Here is a 19,177-nt window from a genome sequence, read left to right as displayed (position 1 = left end):
TTGTAAGAAGCGAATGGTGATGCTTTTATACCTGGGCAACTGCTCCAGCCCTTCCCAATCGCCACAGTCGGGGCAAGACTCACCAGCGGCAAGGAATTTCTAACCTCACCATTCGTCAGGCTGACCGTCCGTGTGAAAATCTAGCATAGTTCTGTGAAAAGATGAGTGTCAAAAATAAAGGGTTGAATGAGTCTTAATTACAATGACTGGTGTAACACTGGAATGTTTGTAGCCTACAGAGTAGTATAATCCAATCTCCTCATTGGGTGAATGGATGTAGGTGATTTTTTTTTAAACCAGTCCTTTTGCTAGTAGACAACTTTTTTGACATCACGTCTGTGGTGATATGGGTCCTGACCAATATCTCTGAGGTACCAAGTGCACTGCTTACATGTTCCATATGTGTTTTACCTTATCTACCGCTTGGTTGTTTTTGCAACGTGTCATTTTCCCCTTTCAAGGCCATACAGGTCATTAGTGAGGCAGACTACTGATTACAGTCAAAGACTGTTATAAACATAGACATGACAAGTATGTAACCTCATTTGCAAATTAACCCATTGCCAACCTTCTCATAGCTAAAATAGTTATGGGATGATGGGGTGTGGATGGCTTGCTCATCATCTTGCTCCACTGTCATCTCTCCAGAAGTGGAATCATGTGATCATTGAGGGGCTGCATATCTGCATTCCTTGCATGTGTTGTGGCTTGCATGAATGTGGCAGGCACACAGGTCATATTCTATCAGAGGTGTGAACAGGAACAATGTTGTTGAGCTTGGAACCTGGGATTCACAGGCAATAGCCTGTTGTCCTCAGTGACATCTCAGTTGTAGCTCTATGGTAATTTGTGGGAACCTGAGTAGCCCAGTTAGCATAGCATGGTGTTTGCAATGCCAGAGCTGTTGGTTTGATTTCTATTGAGTGGCCAGTATGTAAATGTATGTATGAACTCACTACTGTCCATCACTGCATTCGAACATCAACTAAATTACAAACATGTAAGTTATTTTCCTCAGGCACTCTCTCACCTCCTTCTCACCACCCATTAGAGGAGGGAGAAGTCAAGAAAATGATACTGAGTTTCTTCCCTTGAGTGCATCTCAAGGTTTTGTGCCACATGGTAGCCTACTGGTATAGAGATAGAGATGTGAAGAAAACATAAGCAATAACAAATATTTTGTAACATAAATAAAAACAAATAGAAATATATCTGGTGCTTGGTCAATTGAAATGCAATTTATATTTAAAAAAGTCATGAAATTACAAAGGCATTCTCAACTTAATTCACAAGTCAGGATTATCACGCACCCCCCCCCCCCCCCCCCCCCCCCACCCCACACACCCTCACAAGTCCCCCCCACCCCCACCCTCACTCACCCTCACTAGTTTTCCAACCCGGAACAAACATCCTGAAGCGCAAGCCCAGTCGCCGTCAGAGCAGTATTGAATGTTGCACTAAACATTTATTACCTGACCACTCTCGGTGTCTTCTTCTTCTTTTAATATAAATAAACAACATTGAAAATAGTTTTTCTACCTCAATTGATAAGCCATGGCGGGAAACTTCTGGCAGAGCTCGCATTAGTGAGTATGCTATCCAAACGTAATGTAATATGACTGTTTATGGTAAATGAAGTCCTTTGTTTTGGGCCTTGCCAGTCAGCAATAGCTTGGCTAGCTCGTTTGCTACTGACTGTAACTATCTAGATTAGCTAGCTGACTTTGCTTGTAGTCTTGTCTTTAATATCAGTTTAGTGCACAAAAATGGTTAGTAAACATAGGAGGTATATGCTTGGCATATGCTTGATAATGTCAGAGCCAGTTACGTTTGTAACCGTATACTGTAGTATGTACCGTTTTTGCGTGCTGCTAGTAGCGACAGTGATTCGCCAAAGCATTTGTTGTTTCTCTTCAGGTACTGTACAGTACAGCTCTTATATTTCCTATCAGTTTAGTTTTGTTGTGTGATTTATTGACTCGTTGTCTCTAGTCTGCAGTGGGTCCTAGACAAGCAGGACCTCATGAAGGAGCGTCAGAAAGATATGAAGTTCATGACAGAAGAGGAGTACTGGAAACTTCAGATCTTCTTTGCTAATGGTATTTTCTCAGAATCACATGCTAGCTGGAAAACGGTTGTATCCCAACATGTTGAGACCGAATTGAGTCATTATCCCCATAAAACCTACTCACAATTTTAGATCCAAATCAAAAAGATTTTGTGTTCAGCTTACATCAAATCTGCCTTGTAGCATTTTTGTTGTTGAGTGATTTGATGCAAGTATGTGAAAACATCACCTTACCTTGGAGAGTTTTTCACGGTTATCAAAATGCAGAAACCAGGGGAAGCCAAAACTAAACAGATCTTATTTTAAGTTATTCTAATACCCCTTGTTGTATAAATGAATGGTGTAATATGATCCTGTTGTCTAGTATCCTGTAAGGTTTCTGTTTGATTCATTTCTGTTTAGCTGTGCTCTGTGTCTGAACTATTGTTCTGTTCCAGTGATCCAGGCCCTGGGGGAACACCTGAAACTTCGCCAGCAGGTCATTGCTACAGCGACCGTCTACTTCAAACGTTTCTATGCCAGGTGTTTATTGACGTTTCCATGGCACAACATAGTTCTATTTATCGTCCAATTCAAATGGCCTCTGTTGTATTATCACAATGAGCCTTTTCCTAATCTTCCTTCCCCCCTCCGTTTGGCTTCAGGTACTCCCTGAAGAGTATCGACCCAGTCCTGATGGCTCCTACATGTGTGTTCCTAGCCTCTAAAGTGGAGGTATAAGACATGACACCCCCCCCATACTTTCCAGTTTTTACACTGGGAATGGGATGGAGTTAGCTTCTCTTTGACATAGTGGTTGATAGTGTAGCATGGTGTTAGCTTCTCTTTAACATAGTGGTTGATTGTGTAGCATGGTGTTAGCTTCTCTTTAACATTGTTGTTGATTGTGTAGCATGGGGTTAGCTTCTCTTTAACGTAGTGGTTGATTGTGTAGCATGGGGTTAGCTTCTCTTTAACATAGTGGTTGATTGTGTAGCATGGGGTTAGCTTCTCTTTAACATAGTGGCTGATTGTGTAGCATGGGGTTAGTTTCTCTTTATCATAGTGGCTGATTGTGTAGAATGGGGTTAGCTTCTCTTTAACATAGTGGTTGATTGTGTAGCGTGGGGTTAGCTTCTCTTTAACATAGTGGTTGATTGTGTAGCGTGGGGTTAGCTTCTCTTTAACATAGTGGCTGATTGTGTAGCGTGGGGTTAGCTTCTCTTTAACATAGTGGCTGATTGTGTAGCGTGGGGTTAGCTTCTCTTTAACATAGTGGCTGATTGTGTAGCGTGGGGTTAGCTTCTCTTTAAAATAGTGGTTGATTGTGTAGCATGGGGTTAGTTTCTCTTTAACATAGTGGCTGATTGTGTAGTTTGGGGTTAGATGCTGTGTAATAGAGAAGGATGGGGTTAGCTGCTCTGTAACATAGTGGTTGATGGTGTAGTTTGGGGTTAGATGCTGTGTAATAGTGGTTGATGGAGTAGAATAGTGCTGGGTTGGGTAAGCTGCTCTATGACAGCGTCAGTAAAGCCATTCTGATTGTGTCTCTTTCAGGAATTTGGTGTTGTTTCAAACACTCGTCTGATCTCCGCTGCTACATCTGTGCGTAAGTGAGGAGACAGGAGCAAGCATTCCATTTGGATATTAGCCTTTATTGTCTAGTGCTAGGGTAAAAACACTACAGTCATTCTGATGAGTCGCAATAATGTCATGTCAAATTTAACACGTTTTCATTTTGTACAGTAAAAACAAGATTCTCCTATGCATTCCCAAAAGAGTTCCCTTACAGAATGAACCATGTAAGTCTTATCTAACCTCACTGTTCAAATTATTTGGGATATGCTGTGTAACCATTGTAGGCTGAGCTATGTAGTAATTATTATCCAGTTAAGTAATAGGATATAATTAATTGTCAACCGAGGTGCCACATTCCACAACCAGTGTTGGCACACGTGTGATAAAACTCCCACATGCCCGGGAGGTTTTTTCACCGTACTAGATGTCACGTCCCCGCCGGGGTGTACCTCTCGCCGCGGCGCTAAGTGGGTTGCGACTGCAGTGGCGGTTATTTATGTCCCGTTTCCAGAGTTGCCAGGACCCCGTCGAGGCTGTCCTAACACCTCACCTGTCCAAAAAGCTATGTAGACTGTTATTTATTATAGAAGCAGAGATTTACACTGCAGAGGTTCGCTTAGCAGGATGTCGTTGGCCCAGAAACTCACCACCGCCGAGTCACACGGAGTGAGAGCATGGTGACTGAGATGTCTTCCCTAATGTGCCTTTCTACCATCTTCGTTACAGATATTAGAATGCGAGTTCTACCTCCTGGAGCTTATGGTGAGTACGGACGAGTCTGTCTCCTGAACGAACTCCTCTGCGAGGTTCGAGTTAGCCGCTGACTGGATGATGTGGTGTGTGTTCCAGGACTGCTGCTTGATCGTCTACCACCCCTATCGACCCCTGCTGCAGTATGTGCAGGACATGGGGCAGGAGGACATGCTGCTCCCGTTGGCCTGGTAGGACTCTGTCTTTGTCCGTGGGAAGTGCAATGTCGATTTAACACTAACAGCGGCGCCTCCTCTGCCTTTAGGCGAATCGTGAACGACACGTACCGGACGGACCTCTGCCTGCTCTACCCCCCCTTCATGATTGCTCTAGGTAGGACCGTAGAGTTCGGCCTGGCATTTCAGCTGGGGTGATATTTGGAATTGGCGGCGCAACCTGATCCGCTGTGTTCATATGTTCACAGCATGTCTACACGTGGCCTGTGTGGTCCAGCAGAAGGACGCCAGGCAGTGGTTCGCCGAACTCTCCGTCGACATGGAGAAGGTAAGGACGCGCCGTTCACCCGGTCTGTCTGTGCAACCCTCCCGTTGCTTTGGTGATAACGGAGTGCTGTTCGGTGCTGTGTGTTCCCCTGTTCAGATCCTGGAGATCATCCGGGTCATCCTAAAGCTGTATGACCAGTGGAAGAACTTTGACGACAGGAAGGAGATGGCGGCGGTGCTCAACAAGATGCCCAAACCCAAACCTCCTCCCAACAGGTACCGAGATCTTCCCCCATCTCACCTCAGCATCCCAGCTTTTCACTTTACCCACGAGCCATTCACTTCTTTTCTCAACTGACGTGTGTGTGTGTGTGTGTGTGTGTGTGTGTGTGTGTGTGTGTGTGTGTGTGTGTGTGTGTCAGTGACAATGACCAGAGCTCCAACGGGAACCAGAACAACTCCTACAGCCAGTCGTAGGATATGGGATGGCATCCATGGAGGTGGGGGGGGATGAGACTTAACGTTGCACAATACCAGGCTGTGACAAAAGAGATGAACCACATGCATTTCAAGAGACTGAAGAGTGACAGAAACAGGGGGCACCCCACAAAGCCCAAACCCCCATGTTCCATAGGGTCTAGAGGTTCATCCCAATCCGAAGACCCAGTCTGCCTCTGCCATGGTCTACTCATCAGGAAGATGGCCAAAGGAGTGCTGGAGTCAGCCAATTGCAGACGGCAGCCGTGCGTTTCCAAGATGCTCCTTCTGTTAACCGTTAAACCAAACTGAGATGTGAGGGTGGTGTGTGTGTGTGGGGTGGGGTGGGGGGGGGGGGTTTGATGATCCTGACTTCCTTGAACACCACTCAAAGAGCAGTCACATAATGTGGAGCTCCTTGGGACCAGAGAACTTGATCAGGTGGGTGGGTGCGCGCGCGTGTGTGTGTGTGCGCGCGTGTGTGTGCGTGTGTGGACCATTTGCCAGTGTCTTCATTCCTCAGGGAGAAGAGTAGTCTTTTCTACTGTTATCTGTAAGATGAATGGACCCTGTACTATTTGATTGTGACCCGATTGGATGTCCTGCTGTCTAAGGTGTACATTGATTGGTTGCATAGATTAGCAGGCGTTGTTGTGGTGGAGAATGTAATTCAGATGTTTACTGTTATATTTCTCCTGCCCATCTCCAGCCTTTGTAAATAGCCTTACTCTGACTTTGTCTTTGTTGTTTTGCTTAGTTAATCTTGGATAGAAATAATGACCTTTTTTAGCGGTCTGCTTACAGTAAAATGTCTTTACTATCATGATAGAACATTTTTCCTTATTCTGCTTTTTTTTTTTTTTATTGAGGATATTGTTTAAGGACCACATTTGTAACGGAGAGGACGGTTGTATTTTAGATGTGTATTCTTAATTGCATATCACTCCAACACAACAGTCCAAAAAAAAAATCTGTCCACATCTGCCATGAATTTCATTAGCTTAAAGTGTCTCAATACCCTATACCTGCATTTATAGTTGTAGATTGATATATTTTCTGTGCCGTATTTCAGTGGGTGTGATATGTAGGTTTGACTTTCTCTTGGGTTCTGTGACATGTGTGTCCGGAACCTGGTCCTTTGAATGCCTTATAAAATAAAGCTGCTTGTCATAGGGAATAAGACTTTAGAGAACACTGTGCCCTGTTGCAGGCAAGTGTATTTGGGGGTGTTAGTTCCAGTAAACCCATCTCTTTGGGTGCATCCCAATCGTCTGAAGTGACATCCTCTCTTTGTATAGTGTGCTTCATATACACTGATGCAAAAAAGTCTACATTAAATTGGACTTGATCATCTATTTTGGTTTGAACTATACAGGCTGTTGGCAGGTCTTAACAGTCAGCCCTTAAGGAGAGAACAAGTGTTGCAGGGACGATGGTTCCTTTTCCCTGTGTCAGTTGCCTTCCCATCTACAGGCTTCATCGGCACTCAACTGTGTTCATGTGATGGACCCTGGTTGGCCTAATATGGTCTTACCCGATCAATAATTAAACGCAACATGAAAATGTATGGATTATCAAATACATAGGCTATTACTTGAACTGTATTTCTTTTGGAAATTCCTTTGTGGTAATAAAATTATTATTGTGGTAACCAAATGGCTTGATTAATCTATCGTGACAAATATTTTCCTCTGGTCGTCTAGGTCTTTCAGGGGAGTTGAGCTGTGTCTTGATCCAAGAGTGTTCCGACTACTGTGCCCTCCTTTCACTATCCTTTACTCAAAATTATTGTTTGCGTACTCGTTGCATCCTCTTTCCTAAGCTCCTTTTCTAACCCCACTGGGTTTTGATAAGTTGAGTGGATGCAACCAGTAAAGGCTAGTGATGACTTCCAGATGAAAAGTCTTAATCAGTGTATCAATACCTTAAGCTAAAGCATAACCAGACTCTTCTGTGCTATTGGGGATCTGTGAATTCTGGAGAATCCCCTTTTGTGAGTCATTTTTACAGCATAGCTGGAGTGATTCGAAAATAGTGTGTGCTGATAAGTGGAAGATGCTGAGTAGAAAATGCTTGCGGGGCAGAAAGAAGCCTGTGGCTAAGGGAGAGACGAGACCGCAATAAATCTTAGCTTCACTAATGAGCGTCAGGAATCGTAGATTGCCTAAGGACACACCCACACACGATTTTACAAATTTGCATTCACACGCAACCAGATACACAGAATATTCGTTCAGATTTTTAACTGGGTTTAAAGTTAAAAATAACTTTTGTCCAGACAGTGTAATATAGTGTGCCGTCTGGTTATGTGTAGTGATGGGTCAGCTCTAAGAGCCGGTTCGCATATCAGAAGAACCGGAAATATATATATAAAAATATTTATCATGGACGAAAGAACAAGTTCACTCACCGACAGTCATTTTCACTGATGGGTTTGTTATGAATGAGCGGTCTATTTTATTCTTATACATAAAAAGGCTTGAATGAGTGCATGTTGTGCATACAGTAGAATGCAACAAAATATGCATAAAACAACCATGCAGTGCAAAACTTTGAATTTCAATACGTGCTCCCTAATGTCCAAGTTGCCTCTCAAAATTGTCTATCCTTTCTAAGGGACACACGGTTCACAGGTCCAAAAGCATTCGAATTATGCTGTTCAGATTGTATTCGTTTTGAGTGGTCAGATGTACAACTTTGTTTATATACATTAAAAAGTTATATTTTAAATGCAAATGTTTAATAGCATTTTCTTTCCTAACAAACCAATGCATTTTAAAAACATTGTGATTAAGGTAGTGCATGATTTCATTTAATAATTTAATTAGGATTTAGCACAAATCATAGTCAAATCTTACTCAAACTATCGCAAACTGTTTGACTTGAAAAAATACAAAGCATATTTTTTAAAGAGCCAGTTGGGAGCCAAAGGAGCCGGCTCTTTTTGGTGTGCTGAGCTGAATGAGCCGGCTCACTGAAAATAGCCGAAATGCCTATCACTAGTTATGTGACTGTCGGGATGTGTGTACTTGTGTTTAATACACGTGTCCAGCTAAAGAGGTCCTGTTGATATCCAATAAAACATGTTTTTGTTGTTATTGACCATGTTGTCAAAAGCGCATGCTGTTTTTCCTATTGTTTTTATACACTCACCTAAAGGATTATTAGGAACACCATACTAATACTGTGTTTGACCCCCTTTCGCCTTCAGAACTGCCTCAATTCTACGTGGCATTGATTCAACAAGGTGCTGAAAGCATTCTTTAGAAATGTTGGCCCATATTGATAGGATAGCATCTTGCAGTTGATGGAGATTTTTGGGATGCACATCCAGGGCACGAAGCTCCCGTTCCACCACATCCCTAAGATGCTCTATTGGGTTGAGATCTGGTGACTGTGGGGGCCATTTCAGTACAGTGAACTCATTGTCATGTTCAAGAAACCAATTTGAAATGATTCGAGCTTTGTGACATTATCCTGCTGGAAGTAGCCATCAGAGGATGGGTACATGGTGGTCATAAAGGGATGGACATGGTCAGAAACAATGCTCAGGTAGGCTGTGGCATTTAAACGATGCCCAATTGGCACTAAGGGGCCTAAAGTGTGCCAAGAAAACATCCCCCACACCATTACACCACCAGCCTGCACAGTGGTAACAAGGCATGATGGATCCATGTTCTCATTCTGTTTACGCCAAATTCTGACTCTACCATCTGAATGTCTCAACAGAAACGAGACTCATCAGACCAGGCAACATTCTTCCAGTCTTCAACTGTCCAATTTTGATGAGCTTGTGCAAATTGTAGCCTCTTTTTCTTATTTGTAGTGGAGATGAGTGGTACCTGGTGGGGTCTTCAGCTGTTGTAGCCCATCCGCCTCAAGGTTATGCGTGTTGTGGCTTCACAAATGCTTTGCTGCATACCTCGGTTGTAACGAGTGGTTATTTCAGTCAAAGATGCTCTTCTATCAGCATTCTCCTCTGACCTTTAGCATCAACAAGGCATTTTCGCCCACAGGACTGCCGCATACTGGATGTTTTTCCCTTTTCACACCATTCTTTGTAAACCCTAGAAATGGTTGTGCGTGAAAATCCCAGTAACTGAGCAGATTGTGAAATACTACGCTCAATGCCACGCAAAATATTGCTTAAATCACCTTTCTTTCCCATTCTGACATTCAGTTTGGAGTTCAGGAGATTGTCTTGACCAGGACCACACCCCTAAATGCATTGAAGCAACTGCCATGTGATTGGTTGATTAGATGATTGCATTAATGAGAAATTGAACAAGTGTTCCTAATAATCCTTTAGGTGAGTGTATAGCTTAATTAATTGACATTTTTTAGCATCTGGATAGGATCTGAAAAATAATCTGGATTTCTGAAAATAATGTTAACCAGACTGATCCTATTGCACTTAACCCATAGGAGGCCCTTAAATGTACCTGACAGTTCAAATGGATCCTCTTTAGGATAAACTTAGGTCAGTGGTTAGGTTAAGGTCAGGATTAAAAATCTAGTTGTTAGAAGCTACTTGAAAATATCGATTTTTGGAGGCCTATAGTATAGCGACTAGATAGCAGCAAGACACCCCTTTGGAAGGAGCAAGGAGTGTAAGTAGGCAGTCAACAACTGCTGCATATTTTGCCATTTTTCAATAACTATAACACCGACAAAATTTGTAATCAGTATTAATTAAGACTAAATTGTCTAACCTAGACAATTAGGACACAATTAAATTGAGTAGGCAATATTGCCCAACTGATTGCAAAAACATGTTTTGTGCTATGGACGTGTTTACCCTAAGCCTCCAGTAGGAGCTGGTACCTGAAGGTGCAGACGTCGTGACGTCATTCTTTTCATACGCTGCAGAGACAGAGCGGCGGTGATCGGCTGCGGAGGATGCCGACCCCGCTGCGGGGACAACCGCCCAGCGAGATGGCCGCTGTACCTTTCTCCCTCGCCGCATCATGCACCGAGACGACCTGCTTGCACCAATGAAGCCCCCGTCGATGAAGCCAAAACCGGCCAAAGAAAGGCAGAAAGAGGCCACAGAGAGAGAGAATGTACTGGCGCGTCGGGTTCGCCTGGACGCGCTCGTGTGTGGTTGATCTTGGCCGGAACCAGAGCTTCTCATTTGGTCTGTGCGGCTCGGATGAGCAACTCTCCTTTTATGGGTACATTATTGCCTATCCTCTGCAGGACTACGGCGGGATCATGTCGGCCCTGGGGTCAGACTCGTGGTGGAGGAAAACGCTCTATCTAACTGGAGGCGCTCTGCTCGCGGCTGCTGCCTATTTACTGCACGAGCTACTTGCCATCAGGTAGTCTAAAAGAACAGAGTCAAAACATGCGATACAGAACGTATTGATTGTAATCAATCGATCAATTTTAACATTGTTGACATTCATATGAATGGTTGCATTAGGCTAGTGCTTGAAGTTAATTTTATTGCCTATTGGACTACTGTTTGATATGTTATTACTGGTGAGCTTTGCTAGAGAGCGCAGTCGGTTGAGAATAAGAATTCGTGTTTGGATAGAATGAATGTGATGTAACCGCCAGTACCGGCTTGAAGGGGATTCCATTTTCCGTTGTGTTATGGAAAAATAAATAAACCAATAAGTCACGTGAGCGTTATATGCTCTTCAGATTTCAGTGATGTCAAAATAGAACGCATTCATAGATTGTCTTTCTTGATGTAGCTTCCAAGCCTGTTATTCGAGGTCGACAATAATATAATTGCAAATAATGTTCACTTTCCTTTATATGCATTTATAAATGCATTATCTATATCTCAAGGGCGGGAGATAAGGCATATGTGATAGGCCTATATTATTGCTGTACACAAGCCAAATATGTCTGCTTGTTGTTTTGTCGAGTCTAGGCGAACAGTCTAAAAAAACACTGCAGTTGTGATAGAATGACCTTTATTCACTTTGCACGTGAGAGAGGGCCTGTAGCGACTGGCCAGACCCAAATAGGCATAAACTGACATGAAGTGAACATCCATTATCGGGTAAACTACCGCATTGCTCTAGAATCCCTGGATTTGAGCTGAAATAATGTCTGTGTTGATTGAATTAGGCCGCTTTTACCTTACAAAACATATTGGGTTACCAGCAGCAATAGACCATAGACCCATGGCCTACAATGCAATGACATTTAACTACAGAAACACTCATGAGATCGATGCAGAATTCGATTAGAACTTAACGCTAAGCTTTTCAATAGCCTTCCGTACCCTAATGCTTGATGCTGGTAACATTTAGGGATCAAAAGGCGGGTGGCGGGGGGTGGTTTGGCTAGTACAACGCATCTGCTTTTCTAATGGAGCTTGTTTTTGCTCAGCCGGTGCTCTTTTGTATTATTTAGATTCAACCAACTCAAGATTGTAGTTTCTGTTTAACTGACTTGACATTATATCGAAGTGATTTGGATTCTGTGGATCATTTCCGATGTAGGCACTATGTGCATATTTCAGCACCGCTACTGAGTGGACAGCTCTTCAGTGTTTTTGTATTGACGTAGTCCTCGCGTTTCAGCACCTTCAACATATGTAAACTGCTACCTTTCAAATCTATTTCATAGTAAAGGTAAAAGGGTCTTTATGGCTGGGTTCATTACGTCAATGCTTTATTTTCCGCTACAGTGTCCATGCTAATGTATTGCTAGATTTCAGCAGCTTGTGTCCTAATTGTTTTGACGTTGCATTGTCCCGGTGGCAATGGGCCCTTTGCCCAAGGAGATTTTCAGATCGGGTCTTGTGCAAAGCTCTGTGTTAGCTGTAAAACGTGACATACTAATGCACATAGGATTGATGCATACCCTATAAGAACTGTAATTTTATTTTCATTTTCTCTATTATTTTCAAAGTACAATGTGATTGCATACAATCTAGGCTTGGAACTACCTTGGTTGATTCATTGTTGCCTAGGGCATGCAGACATCCAGGGGTACTCAAATAATCTACAGTGAATTGCTTCTTGATGTTTACTTATACAAGGCTAGGATGACCTTGCTTACATGACAGCTGAGGGTTTATTTCTCAGTCGTATTTACTTAATGTTCGCATCAGTTAGTTTGAAGTGAAGTAATTTGAAGGTGGAGCTCACACTGCCTTTTTCTCTTCGGCCCACAGGAAAGAACAGGAGCTGAACTCAGTGGATGCCATTATCCTTCACCAGTTCTCCAGGCCAAAGAGTGGCGTTCCATCCCTCTCCCCATTCTGCCTCAAGTTGGAAACCTACCTTCGTATGGTGGACCTGCCCTACCAGGTGTTTGCTCAAAAGAGAGAGACAAAAACAGAAAGAGAGAAACACAGAGAGATGTTTTGGTTGCTGTTTGTGTTTAATGTCATACTGTTAACTGTTGAAAATAAAATGACCGCATGCATTTCTCCTACCTAATTCACTCTGCTCCTTATCTCCTGCAGAACTATTTCGATGGGAAGCTGTCCCCCCAGGGAAAGATGCCCTGGATAGAATACAACCAGGAGCAGGTGTGTGGTACAGAGTTCATCATCGACTTCCTGGAGGAGAAGCTGGGCGTGAGCCTCAACAAGAACCTCGGTGCCCATGAGAAAGCTGTGTCCCGGGCAGTGACCAAGATGGTGGAGGAACACTTCTACTGGTGAGACACTTGCTGACACTACAGCGGAATGTCCAGTAGGTATTGGACTGCTGGGCGACAGGATTTATCTGTTACTGGGTGGTAGATGTTGGCCCTGGTGATGGAAGTGTGTGATGGTCTGTGTGTGAAAGGACTATAGCATACTGCCAGTGGGTGGATCACCTAGAGGAGACTCAGAAGATGCTGGGGGTGAACGGGCCACTGAGTGACCTCCTCAAGTGGATCCTGAGTCACTTGACTGGTGGCATCATCAAGCGAGAGATGTACGGCCACGGGATTGGAAGGTTCTCCAAGGAGGAGGTCTACGCTCTGATGGAGAAGGACATGCGGACACTGGCCACCCTTCTTGGTATGGAGCACCAGCACTCTGAGGGAAATCATTCCTATTCTATTTCATCCCTCAAATCATCCCCTTCTCATATAGCAGCGTACGGTCTCCCTCTCCTATCTTGGGCTAAAGCCAGCTGGCGTTTGTTCTCTGGTAGATCACTCAGGTATATAACAATACTAAAGCCAGCTGGCGTTTGTTCTCTGGTAGATCACTCAGGTATATAACAATACTATGGTCACTTTCAAGTGCTGGAAGGAACAGTGTTTATAACAAGGGAAGTTGAACAATTCTGCCCTCTTCTGGGGGATATGTGATACTGCACTGCATGTGGACTGAATCCTAGTCAAAATGTCCCCCCCCCATGTCCGTTGATTCCATACAGCATTGCTCTCGCTCACTGAATGTTGCTGATTCTCTGGGCAGGTGACAAGAAGTACCTGATGGGTCCTAAACTGTCCATGGTGGATGCCACTGTGTTCAGCCACCTAGCCCCTGCCATGTGGACCCTGCCTGGCACAAGGCCAGAGCAGCTGATCAAAGGTGAGCACCCCAAGCTGACACATTGCTTGTCAAGGTTAAACGTTACTGCAAGTTAGTGTCGATGACTTATAAAGGAGTCAGACTAAATGAAACTCTTCATTTCAAGAAAACCAACATATATTTTCTGGCCATTCTCAGCCAAGGTTGTTGACTTTTTTTTGCTTCTTTGTTGACCTATGACCTGTCCCGACCAGGCGAGCTGATCAACCTTGCCATGTATTGTGAGAGGATCCGTCGTCGCTTCTGGCCTGAGTGGTTTGTGGATCTGGAAGACTTCTGTTATGAAGACACCACGGAGGAAGAGGAATCTCCCTCCAGGCTCCAGGACCTGGGTCTTTACTCCCGCACAGACACCTTCCAGGACCAGTCCAGCCCTCCTCACACACACACACCCACGCACACACACACGATCTCGCCAGACAGTGACCGCACGGGCCAATCGCTGTATGACTCAGACATGGACACCGAGTGCTCTGAGATGGATCCGCTAAAGTGTTGATCGCAGAATGACACACACCCACACACGTACACAGAAAAACACAAATATACAACACATACACTGCCCGCACCCACTCTCATGCTACCCTCAACACAGCGCCATCTATCTGTCCAGCAGGGAATAACTGTTAGGGGCATCTCTGTTGCCAGGGACTGATGATGCCAGTGCTGATGGGCGATGGACTCAGAGATTCCTATGAGATGGATGAAACCAACCATTGGACTAATAGAGGGACCGAGACAACATGGATATGGACAATGAAAGTACCATACTGTAGCAATAGAAACAGCCAATAGGGATAGAAAGAGAAGACAATGCGAGGGAGATAAAAGGATACTGAGATCGGGAGTTAATGACGCCCTCGCTGACAAACTCCTCCATCTGGGTGACAATGGCTGGAGCCCAGTCCCTGTTGTCAAGTTACCGTTACCGCAGCAACCGTGTTTGTGTTTACACGTGTCAGCCTGTTGAGCAGAAGTGTCCCAGTCATGTGTCTGACTTCCTGAACTGGCCCCCAGATTTATACCCCTACAAAATAGCCGTAGTAAAGATATTATGTTGATATGTGGGGAGCTATTCAGGCATTATGTGAAAGTACAGGTCCTTAAATGTGAATACGACATCAGATCAGAAATCTGAATATGGTATAAATATTATAGTTAGCTTAAAATTATATATATATATATGATTATATATAATCATATATATATGATCCCTGTATGATCCCAATGTCATATTATGTAAATATGTGGTTCTCCTGTAAACCTCCTAGTGCTTGTGTGATACGACTAAATTCCCTGGTGGCCACACCAAACCCATTATGCTGGTCTAGGAGAGGTTTGCATCCATCTCTTCCAAGATGACTGACACTCTGCATCTGCAGTCTGGTCTTAACCCTTTGTTGACTATTTTGTCAGTCCTTTTCAGAATTGTCATTGATGTTGTGAAAGAGTGGATAGTGGTGACATCTCAACAATCCTGTCCTCTCCAGTCCTTCAACTGCACAGATCTGAAAACACTGGATAGGTGGAATCAGTTTCTCCTGGATGTCTGCCCAGTGGAAAGTTCCTCCACCTGCCCCATTATTTCCCATCAGGTAGAGAACAGGAGACTGCTAGAGCTCTTTAGTTGTGTGTATGTTCATTCAGCCATTGGGAGCGGATGAAACATTCAAGTGGAAGATTCATAAGACTAGATAGACTTTGAGGTGCATGACTGACAGGTGCCAATGAAATCACCCTGCTGGTTATCGGTTATCTGTGTATCTCCTCTGGCCTGTTTTAATGTGTATTGTAATCAGAGTGTGTGTCTGTGTATGTGTGTGTGTGCCTGACGAAGGGCACTAAAACGCAATTGACGAAAATAACACTTAGGCCTTTGATCTGCCATTCCCGGTGTGGCCAAACAATTCATTAATTCTAGAAATAGAAAAAATAGAATGGCCATTGTTGCTTATGGCATCAACTCACTGTGAGCTAGCATGAAACAACTACTATAATCACCAGTGTTGGTTGTTACTCTTACTTATTAGAAGGCTAATGGAGTAGTGAAACGGTCTGTTCTACTTGTTCTATTTCTAGTACTTCTAATGGTGTGGTGTTTAATGGGGAGATGGGGGTCATTACTTGTGTTTGTCTTTCAGCAGACATGTGTGGGACCTGTGTGAGTGTGTCTGATGTTGGGTGTAGAGTTCTGTCCATATTGTGCATCAATGAGTCATCGTATCTCAAGAGTTGATTTTGAGGCACTCTGTACCGGATAGGTGCTTCCGGCTGAGCCTGCACAGACACAGAGACACCCATCACCACAGCAGAGGATTTGAATTTGGTCTTGTGGCAGCAGCACAGAACTGAAAAGAATGTGAAGTAGTTTGGTGATGATGGTTAATACCCTCTACGAACATTATAGAGAGGTTTTTTTAATCTTGCGAGTTAATTGTGCTCAGACCGGGTTTTACCAGAACTTACTAGAAACCAGTCTGCCTGTGGTGTAGAACAGCGCAAATTTACATAGTGATACATGAGCCTGCCTATCACTGTGTACTTGTATCCTGTCTGCATGTTTCCTGCATTCACTTCTAAGAGCCATGGGATAGACACAGCCTTATGGAGTGACTGGATGTTTTTGGTGTTTACTTTCTGATCCAGTCTATATTTTTTGTATACTGCATAGTCTATTTTCTTTTTCTTTTTTCATTTTGTCACACTAATGTAATTTTAGCAATTTTTTGCTAAGATTTTTTAAACTTTTGTTCAGGCTTGCCAGTTGTTTTCTGTTCGGATCCCTATTTGAACATGGTGAAGAGTTGAGTGTCTATGTTGTGGTCACTTCTCTTATTCTGCTCTAACTGGGCTGCCAATGTTTTTTCCAAATCTGTTATAATCTAAATGTTAACCTAAATTAAACATCTCTTAATGTTTACTAGAATTCTGACATGTTTAAACCATGTTTTGATACAAATGGGTTTTTCCAGCAGGCCTGTGTCTAAACCCAGCTACCAAATGACCTGTTCGTTTCCTGGAGGCATGCTTATGATGTCCCCTAACTATTTCTCAAAACAAACCAAAAGACTTGTGATCCTCGTCCTACCATACCTCGTTGCTTAGATTAGGATTGTGACTGTCGACAGAAACATTCTGAGGTCCTCTTTGGGCGACTTTAGATGGACGTTGCCTAATGGCACAGATCCAGGATCAGCTTCCCCTCCCTCTAATCCTCACCACAAGGGATGGAAATGCAAAAGGGACCTTGTATCAGAGTCAGCTGCAACTTTGTTGCAATCTGTTACATAAAGCAAAGGTCAAGGGTCAGAGTTCAGCACTACTGTGTCATTTCCTTGTTGAGGTGTGTGTTGTTAGACTACTAGAGCCATATTACATAGTTTGTGTTGTTAGACTACTAGAGCCATATTACATAGTTTGTGTTGTGTGTGCTGAAATGTGTGGACTCACACTACATACTGGGTAATGTACATATGGGAGCCATAAAGTGTAAACAAATGTGTACATGAGCTAAAAGAAACTGTAACATAATAGATCAATTCCTATGAATGTATATTAATTAGAGATGAGTGGCTGTATGAAAATGAACAAATCCTAATATTTAATTAAATATAGCTGTGATAATTTTATCAGGTGTGTTTATTTGTTTTTGTTCCTTACCTGTGTTTATGTGTTTTACTGAACATGTTACAGATCTAGCATGGCTTCCTTTAGCGGCTCCATACTGTCGGTCTGCCTGTCTACATGCATGTCTGGCTGTCTGGACCAATGTATTATGATTCCTAGGTTCTCTAGGCATACATGTATCTTGTCATCACTTACAGTTTTACACTGAGTATATCAGTGTGATACATATACACTCACACACACGTCTCCGCGTCCTTTTCTGCGTGCTAAGACAATAACCGAACCGAACCGAACAAACAATACGAGAGGATTATCCTCTTTGCCCTTTTCTTTGTGTTTGTGACTGAGGAGTGGGGTGGGGCACACCAGAGGGGAGTAACAGAGAGGGAAGAGCTAAGAGGGGTCCATGATAATGGAAAAGAGAGAAACTGGGAACGGAAATATAATTCAGACAAACAGAAGAGGAACGGCAGAGAATCAGCCAGTTTAGACCCGTTGTCAGTGGGTGGCTGGGTAGGGTTGTTAGGCTGAGGCCCTGAGGCTTCTGCACCTGTCCAGTCACCAGTCTTTTCATCCATTTTTTTTTTTTTTTTGAGTATGTATAATTGCACACGATTTGTGGCCTTCTATACAGGCTGAGATATTTTATGAGGAAAACGAGGTCACCGAAACTCGAATTCAGACTAATGGATAGCAGCTATAGAATTACACATTAGAGAAGCTGCAAACAGTATTTTTCTTGCAATGTCAGCAAACTGCAGTTTTAGACACCTGCTCTATTTTAGTCCCCAGCCATGTCTAGTTTTCACCCTAACATACAAGCCTCGACTGGAGAATGAGTACACAACTAATTAATACTTTACACAGGAAAATGCTTTAACCATTTATTAGAGATACAATGCACAGCACAACAATACACATTTGATATCCTGCTGTTAGGCTCTGTTTCTTTGGGGTAATACACCACCATTGCATAATCATTTATACAAAACTAATAACCACAACTTAAACAGTGTAATATTATTAATGTCAAAACCTACAAGAATGAGCAAGGTACGCAGTACCAAGGACCCAAATGAGGTAGCGGGTGTCACGTCCTGCCCCACCATCCGGTCAGTTCTGGAGCAGCTTCTGAGCTGGCCCTGGTGTTTGGGGGCGGCTTTTTCTGGTTGCCCAGAGGGTCCTCCTTGACATGTCTGTGGGCTTCGGTGGAGGCCAAATGACTCTCCCGAGTCCAAATGAGGGAGAGCGTGCCCAATGATCAGCGGAGCATCAGAATGTGTACCCTGACCGACTTAAATTTACTGCCATATTAGACATGAAAATCTTGAGACTGTGATTGGAGGGGTCCTGATGTCAGCTGATACATTGTTGAGCCAACGCTCACTTGTGGTCCCTGGTTGAACAAACAAAGCATTTATTAACATTTATCAATCTTATTAGCCTTAGCCGTTGGCAGAGACTTCTGTTGCAGTACTGTATTCTCTCTCTTTTTATCAATATTTGGTAGCGGCACCTTTGGCAATTTTTGCCCCTTTTTTTTTGCAAAATTGCTCTCCATTAAGGTGGGTGGGGACATTTGGTGAACAGCAATTTTCCACATATTATCAATTGGGTGTATGTCAGGACAGTGACCTGGGTTTTGACAGGACAGGACCTTTTTGTTATTTTGCCACTCCAATGAATCTTCTCCTAAGTCCCAGACCTCATGCAGGCTTCAGCAGGTTTTATTCCTGGCTTTTCTCTGTACTTTGC

General features: G+C 43.4%; 2 protein-coding genes across 2 annotated transcripts; both read left to right on the top strand.

Moving 5' to 3' along the window:
• The first annotated feature begins 1,435 nt into the window (after positions 1–1,435).
• Positions 1,436–6,265, top strand: ccnc (cyclin C). Its single transcript, XM_010882362.5, has 12 exons — positions 1,436–1,586; positions 1,993–2,099; positions 2,506–2,590; positions 2,713–2,782; positions 3,605–3,656; positions 3,794–3,849; positions 4,352–4,387; positions 4,475–4,566; positions 4,641–4,708; positions 4,800–4,879; positions 4,976–5,094; positions 5,241–6,265. The coding sequence occupies exons 1-12, from the start codon at positions 1,555–1,557 to the stop codon at positions 5,293–5,295; spliced, it is 852 nt and encodes a 283-aa protein (XP_010880664.1). The 5' UTR covers positions 1,436–1,554; the 3' UTR covers positions 5,296–6,265.
• A 3,896-nt stretch (positions 6,266–10,161) lies between these two features.
• On the top strand, positions 10,162–17,424 carry faxca (failed axon connections homolog, metaxin like GST domain containing a). The gene is made up of 6 exons (XM_010882361.4): positions 10,162–10,616; positions 12,434–12,569; positions 12,728–12,924; positions 13,056–13,273; positions 13,679–13,795; positions 13,990–17,424. The coding sequence occupies exons 1-6, from the start codon at positions 10,357–10,359 to the stop codon at positions 14,292–14,294; spliced, it is 1,233 nt and encodes a 410-aa protein (XP_010880663.1). The 5' UTR covers positions 10,162–10,356; the 3' UTR covers positions 14,295–17,424.
• Positions 17,425–19,177: the final 1,753 nt, after the last annotated feature.

The sequence above is a fragment of the Esox lucius genome, chromosome 18, assembly GCF_011004845.1.
Source record: "Esox lucius isolate fEsoLuc1 chromosome 18, fEsoLuc1.pri, whole genome shotgun sequence".
Lineage (NCBI taxonomy): Eukaryota > Metazoa > Chordata > Actinopteri > Esociformes > Esocidae > Esox > Esox lucius.
This window is presented reverse-complemented; position numbering and strand designations above follow the sequence as displayed.